The sequence below is a fragment of the Danio rerio genome, chromosome 11 (assembly GCF_052040795.2).
Source record: "Danio rerio strain M-AB ecotype USA chromosome 11, GRCz13ab, whole genome shotgun sequence".
Lineage (NCBI taxonomy): Eukaryota > Metazoa > Chordata > Actinopteri > Cypriniformes > Danionidae > Danio > Danio rerio.
The window spans coordinates 48,347,501-48,355,000 of NC_141031.1; the positions used below are offsets into that span (position 1 = coordinate 48,347,501).

The following is a 7,500-nucleotide window of genomic DNA, read 5'->3' on the forward strand; positions in this document are numbered from 1 at the left end:
CTCAAAACTGAGATAACACACATGCAACACACTATTATTGCGCTCAAAACAGGATCGTGTTTGCTAGACTAGAGAGTTCCACAGGACTCAACGCACCAGAGTGTGTGAACTCTAAGTGTTGTAAATATCGAGCATTGGCCTATTTTATACATTGAGGAATTATGTTCACTGACTGGACACCGCTGAGGTCAAAACATGCTAACACACGATCTGAAGCAGCATTAGGACAAACACTTTTCTGTTGACAGATTAACCTTTATTATTATTATTATTATTGTTGTTATTAAGTTTTGTTGTAATGCAAACTAATTCCTATTTCCTGAAAAGCTCCTCGTTTGTGTTCATCATTCCATGTAATTAAACCTAAATAAATCTGTTTAGCATTTCTTTTTGCCAATATTCAAAGGGAAAGCAAATAAAAACAAAAATAACAGAGAAGAAGTGCTGTAAACAAACTGCTTAATGTTTACCTGCGGGCATTTGTGGGCGGGAGTGGGACAAAACTTAAACAAACAGAAAGACAATAATAAATATATTAGTATAAATAATAATAATAATAATAATAATAATAATAATAATAATAATAATAATAATAATAATAATAATAATAATACAATCCGTCCCGTGCAGGTCTTTGTTTTGCACTCAAACCGCGATCTTTCGCACAGAGCTGTGTCGCTAATGGAACTCCATAATAAACTGAGGCAGCGAGGAACGCGCATCCGGACGCATGAACGCGCGCAGCGATAAAGCAGGAGCGCGCAGGAGTGTAGCGGCGCTCGTGACGTCACGCGCGTGCGATTATTTTGAACGGGGGTCAAGATGGCGGAGGAGAGCGGCTTAAAGCACCGGAATCACACCGGACAGAACTGCAGGAACAGCCGGTATAGAGAAGGTAAAAACGGCGGAGAAAAGCGCGAGTGTGCGCGTGTCTGATCAGCTGAGCGCGGGTCACGAGTGGCGCGAAGTGGCGTTTAACGGGAGCAGGCCAGTGATGCGCTGCGGTAAAACACAGCGATATAATGAATTAATTCAGCGGTAGAATTAAATAAACGACACTAGATTAAAGCTGTCGCTTATAATGAACGTTAGAGCTCGGAGAATAGGTGTGTGAGGAACCCAGAGATGCTGAGGAGCAGTGAGGTAATGATGATGCTGCAGTCACTCAGAGGAGCAGATAGCAGATCTGATTTATTACTGATGATTAATATTACTATTATTATTGTGTTTGATGGTGAGTCGAGCTCTGTGTGAGCCTTTATCCTTTCGTTTCACTGCTCGTGTTTATCTCACGGGAAAATAGAGATCACGAGCGGACGGGAATTTCAGGAGAAACACCGTAAACGACGGAGAAACCGCTCCATCTCGATCACACTCAGGTGTTTTATTCTACACACTAATCACACATGGATAATATTCCGCTTTTCTGCCGTTTGACAGGCTGTTGTGGTGTAGAGATGGTGTTGTGTTGCTGGATGGTTGCGTGAAGGTTGTGTGACGGTTTCTCGAGATCACGTGATACACTTAGCGTTTTATTATTTAATTGGTTATTTTTGGTTATTGTGTGTGTGTGTGTGTGTTATGTAAGTTATTCTCCTGTACTGTCATTAACTCTATCCTCTTAAGACCCAAATGTGTACTTTACCTGCATTTTTTATTTCTCTTTGCTATTCGGGCTTATTTGAACCTAATTAGAATAAAAATCTAAGTATCATCTTTTAATATGATGTACCTTTAGAGAAAAATGATGTCAATATATGTGGACTCGTGGTCAGAATATACATAAAACACTTTTTCTCAAATTTGTTTATGCGTATTTAACATAAATGTATTACTTGCTTTGACTATCAGAGAGTAAAAACAAAAGTTTCCCCAATTTTGGACAGTTAAAAATAGTCTTTAACTAAATAAAAACATTTAAAATGTTTTAAATCAACACTTTAGAGCTATTTAGGAGGTTATGGTGTAGAATTTGAGGCAGCTGGTGAATCTGCGTCCGCATGTTATATAATTGTATATAAATTGGAAGCGTTTAGAGTACAGGGTTTAGATTAGCATTTCAGTTTCATTTTTAATTCGAAATATTGTTGAAATAATGTGTGCGTGTAGCAGATATAGTTTTCAAAGTCAAACTGCGTTCTTCTGAGCTGTTCTTATTAATATCAGAGAAAGTGATGATGCTAACCGTGATTTTGTTTGATATTATGAACATATTATTGTTAGAAAAGTGGCAGTGGTATTGCATGAAGACTCCATTAATGCTTATTATGGTCAGAAACTGAATCTTATAGTCTTGTATTATGTTTTCTTATGATTATAAGTGGGTGTCACGGTGGCTCAGTGGTTAACACCGTCACCTCACAGCAAGAAGGTTGCTGGTTTGAGTCCCGGCTGGGTGTTTCTGTGTGCATGTTCTCCCCGTGTTGGCGTGGGTTTCCTCCGGGTGCTCCGGTTTCCCCCACAGTTCAAACACATGCGCTATAGGGGAATTGATCAGCTAAACTGGCCGTAGTTTATGGGTGTTTCCCAGTACTTGGTTGCAGCTGGAAGGGCATCTGCTGTGTAAAACATAAGGATAAGTTAGTGGTTCATTTCGTTGTGACGACCCCTGATTAATAAAGGGACTAAGCTGCATTACACTCTACGGTCGGAAACCTCTTGCCATATTTAACCCATATAGACATAAACAAGGTGCATTTATATGAGACTTATTACTGTAAGTAAGGGATAATGCACATCCAGCTGGAGGGTATGTCAGAATACAGTTTCATCAGCAGCTGTTGTGTAAGACTAAAGCGTTTATTCTGCAATAACAATCCTGATTATTACATGATGACTGTTATATTGATCGGTTATCTTTAATTCGGTAATATCAGTTATTTGTGGTCACTAGTATCTTCACAAGCGATCTGAGCCCTGGCGAATCTGCGGTTGATTGACAGAATCAGAAAACAACAGCACTGTTGCATGTAGCCTCATGAACGAAACATTATACCTTCTGAGCTCCAATCAGATTTAGTTTTTGGTCTGATTTTCAATGAATCGCTCATAAACACTTCATCTTTCATTACCGGATGGATGATTTTTGCAGAATCATTCATATGCCGTGTTGTTGTCAGGTTGTTTCCACCTGTTGGTTAGCTGACGGAGCTGCTGCAGCTTTCACTTTTGAGCATCAAGTTAAAGACGGTGAACATCACATCAGTGTTTATATCTAAACTCTACAGCGGTCTGCTGTGTTTGTAACTTTACAACTACCTCAAGTCAAAAGACCAAAAGCTCAATCTCTTTCTCCATCAAAAATAAAACGAGCCATTCTGATTCACTGGTTTTGTGAGTATTCATTTGTTTGCGTTACATCATGTTCTGCGTGTCACAGTGCTAATGCTGATGTTATGGTCGTGTGTCGTGTTATAGGCGGCGCATACAGTATACAGGTTTATATTGTTGGACGTTATAGTGCCTTGAACACTTGTTATTCTCCTACATGTGTGTAGTTTATAGGCTAGATCTGCTTGTACAGCACTTTGGATCAGTTTGGTTGTGTTTAAATGTGCTTTATGAGTAAGTGTTGTTGTGAAGGAGTTTAAAGGAGTCTCGAGGTGTTTGTGACGGCTGAGCTGCTTGTTTTTCTGTGTTTCTCCTGAACTACATGCAGTGCTGCTTTAAATAACCTCGCTGCCGATACGTGCCCTCGCTGGGGAGCACTCTCTGTTAGTGCACTAGATAACCAGCACTACAGGACTTCAGGGATGTGTCACTAGGAAACCAGTATAATGTGTGGTAGTGTCTGGCTGTTCATAAACCCTCCATCATTCACAGCGGACGTTATTTTATTATGGAGTTTGTCGTTTTGCATACGTTTAAGTTATTTTGAAGTATTCTGTGTCTTTTGTTTTACATTGGCACAGAAATACTGATGCAGACTTTTGCATGTGTATACATATTTTTTACATTTGATTTTAACATCGTTTACTGTATACAGGGAAAACGGGGAAAAACAAAAGTAAAGTGAAGTAGATAAATAAGCGTGACTGTTCCTGTTAGCTATATTGCTTGTGTATTGTTTTTGACAGATTAATGCGGTCAGAGTTTTTATTATTGAAGTTTGTGTTTTGGCTTTGATTGTAGTTTTATTTTTGCTTGTGTGTGCATGATAAAATGTGTTGTTGTTGTTCTCTACAGCTGGGTCAGTGTTTCTGTGGGTCAGAGACTGGCACACCGCACATGTTTTACTTAGTTTTTGTTTTCAGTCCAAATATCTGCAAATTCTGAAATCAGGAAATATTTTCTAGACAAGCAAAACGTAGTCTTGTTTTAGGAAATGAGGCAAAATAATCTGGCAATGGGTTAGTGAAATAATATAGATTTCACTTTAAATGACATGATGTTTCTTATACTATTTTTATACCTTAAATTAATCATCTTATTAGGGTTGCACGGTTTACCGGTACTATAGTAGTATTGTGGTATGGCTCCAAAATACCGGCAGTGCCACTGTACTTTGTAAACTGTAGTATTGTCATCAAAAGTCTGTCTACAATTTGGCATGGGCCGGTATAAGATTCTGACGGTATGATAATCTTGGATAAAAATATTCTATTTTAGTTCAGTATAATTTGTGTGTATGTTTTGTTGGTCAGTTATCTACACAATAACCTTAAAGAACTAATGCATTATAGGTGAAGTGATGTGCAAATATGTTTTTAATAATAAGAATAAGAGTTATGTTTGGAATTAAATTCAAGTAGAACTATTATAACATATAAAATATAGAATTTCTGACAATTTTCTTTATTTTATAAATTACAGTATTGCAATGCTACTTGCTATCCCGATGCTTCATCTGCAAACCGTGAATTAATGGCATCATGACAATCTTATACTTGTTTTAAGGAAAAACTCTTGATTTTGACTTATTATTTCTGAAAAAGAGACCATGTGTTTTGCTCGTCTAGAAAATGCTTCTTGATTTAAGAGTAGAATTGGGTCAGAAACTGTGAGAGCAGCATGTTTGGCAGTGTGTTGCTGGTTTAACTGGTTTGTGTGTAACTTTAGACGGGCTGATGTAGGTCAGTCCTTTTGCGGCATTCATGCTGTGTTTTGAGGACAAACGCAGTGATCCAGAGATGTGGACAGTATTACTCCAGTAGTGTGTGTGTGTGTGTGTGCGTGTGTGTGTGTCCATTGTGTGCGTTTAATAATGGTGTGTATATCAGCGCCGCACAATATATGGGTTCAGCATAGCTAACTCACTGTGTGCAGACTAGTGGTGTAACGGATCACAAGTCTCATGCTTTGGATCACATTGTGGAGTTTTAGTCACAGATCGGGGCGACGCAGTGGCGCAGTAGGTAGTGCTGTTGCCTCACAGCAAGAAGGTCGCTGGTTCGAACCTCGGCTCAGTTGGCGTTTCTGTGTGGAGTTTGCATGTTCTCCCTGCATTCGCCTGGGTTTCCTCCGGGTGCTCCGGTTTCCCCCACAGTCCAAACACATGCTGTAAAGGTGAATTGGGTAGGCTAAATTGTCCGTAGTGTGTGAGTGTGTGAGTGTGTGAGTGTGTGAGTGTGTGAGTGTGTGAGTGTGTGAGTGTGTGAGTGTGTGAGTGTGTGAGTGTGAGTGTGTGAGTGTGTGAGTGTGTGAGTGTGAGTGTGTGTGTGTGTGTGTGTGGATGTTTCCCAGAGATGGGTTGTGGCTGGAAGGGCATCCGCTGCGCAAAAAATTGCTGGATAAGTTGGCGGTTCATTCCGCTGTGGTGACCCCGGATTAATAAAGGGACTAAGCCGACAAGAAAATAAATGAATGAATGAATGAGTCACGGATCGGACCATTTTTCAGATCAGGCAAACAGGGGAGGAGACAAATGTCATTTGCTTTCCATTTATTACAGAAACAGCGCTGCAAGACACTTGGTTTAAACAAATAGATCTGAGAAGATGTAATTTAATAAAAAATAAAATGAAAAAATAATCAGCTGAATAAACTAAATTGTCAGTACAGTTACTCCTACTGTTGCTGATGATGCTGGTAATGCAGAAATCTAACATTATCATCGGTACAACCCATTTTTTTATTTAAATGATTCGGTTATTCACTCATAAATATTCATGTTTCTTTGCTGAATGATCATTTTTGAAGAATTATTCAGTGGCATATTTTTGATGGCCACCTACTGGTTAAGTAATGTAATTGCTGCCTACAACTCTCATTTTTTAGCATCAAGTTAAATGCATATGATGGAGATTTTCATCTTTACCATAAACATCAGTGGGTTAGGGTTAGTTAGGGTTACGATGAATAAAAATATGCAAATCATGTGTATATCATTATAATGTTTGTTGCGTGGGTGTTGAGATCCTGATCTTTGAATGATTAATCATGCAGCTTACACTGAATGCATTCATGCAGACTAAACAAGACAGAAACACCTTTAATAAACTAAGAACCCCTCCACATGCTCAATAACCCTCCACAACATCACCTGTCTTCATTATATTTTACAGCAAAGCCTGAATGCTTTCAGACATGTGATCTGAATGACACGGGAGATGATCTCTCTGCGATCTTTTCTGATTAATCTACAATAAATAAAAATGTATTCGCCTAACACATGAGCTCTGAACCCTGAGTATGATCCGTTACACGCCCAGTGCATATGAAATAGTCCCATCACAGGATCTGCAGTGTGGAGCTGGGATTATACATGGTTCAGGACTCATCAGATCTGTGCATCACTCTAGAGTTTAACCGTAAGCGAGTAAAGGTTCAACATTTCCATGTGTTTTAGGCCTGACAGAGTAAAAGAAATTCAGGCTCAAGAAATGTCCCATTGAGAACTTTAATAAAGAGTAATTGTGCTTATTTATCTGTGCAGTAATGACTTCAAATAGAGTCAGTTTACATTTAATTACTCCATTTCTGCACCAGAACACTCTCTGACTACACTGAAACACACATGACGAGCACAGATGAACACAACAGAGCAAAGACACAAGCAAATAACCTCTGCTCTGTGTGTGTGTGTGTGTGTGTGTGTGTGTGTGTGTGTGTGTGTGTGTGTGTGTGTGTGTGTGTGTGTGTGTGTGTGTGTCTGTGTCTGTGTCTGTGTCTGTGTCTGTGTCTGTGTCTGTGTGTGTGTCTGTGTGTGTGTCTGTGTGTGTCTGTGTGTGTCTGTGTGTGTGTGTGTGTGTGTGTGTGTGCACGTGCGTGCGTGCTTGCGTGCGTGTCTGTGAGACTCTGTGTTAGGTGTGTTCTAACTTTCTCTCTCTCTCTCTCTCTGTGTGTGTGTGTGAGGTGTGTGTGGTGTGCAGGATGTCTCTCCTCCTGTGCTGGAGTGTGCTGCAGGAGTGTGTGTGGACGGGCAGTCGCGCGGGCCGGTGCAGATCGTCAGGGCAGATGAGGAGCGTCAGCAGTTCTGTCTGGATGAAGCGGTGCTGGAGCGGATGCTGCTGCAGGAGTGTGTGCGCGACCTGCATGTGGTGGTGCTGTCGGTGGCCGGAG

The 7,500-nt window shown here is 40.1% G+C and overlaps 1 protein-coding gene and 1 long non-coding RNA gene across 2 annotated transcripts in view; both read left to right on the forward strand.

Moving 5' to 3' along the window:
• Nucleotides 1-803: 803 nt before the first annotated feature.
• zgc:158270 overlaps nt 804-7,500 on the forward strand; it is a 19,382-nt gene continuing 12,685 nt past the window's right edge. The window contains 2 exon segments of the mRNA NM_001080695.2: nt 804-895; nt 7,311-7,500. The exon segment at nt 7,311-7,500 is cut by the window's right edge and continues 59 nt beyond it. Of these exon segments, the coding sequence (NP_001074164.2) occupies nt 7,326-7,500 (175 nt within the window). The 5' untranslated portion in view covers nt 804-895; nt 7,311-7,325.
• Nucleotides 1,304-6,010, forward strand: LOC147841928 (uncharacterized). The gene is made up of 2 exons (XR_015503060.1): nt 1,304-5,549; nt 5,645-6,010. It is a non-coding gene; the product is annotated as an uncharacterized LOC147841928 (long non-coding RNA).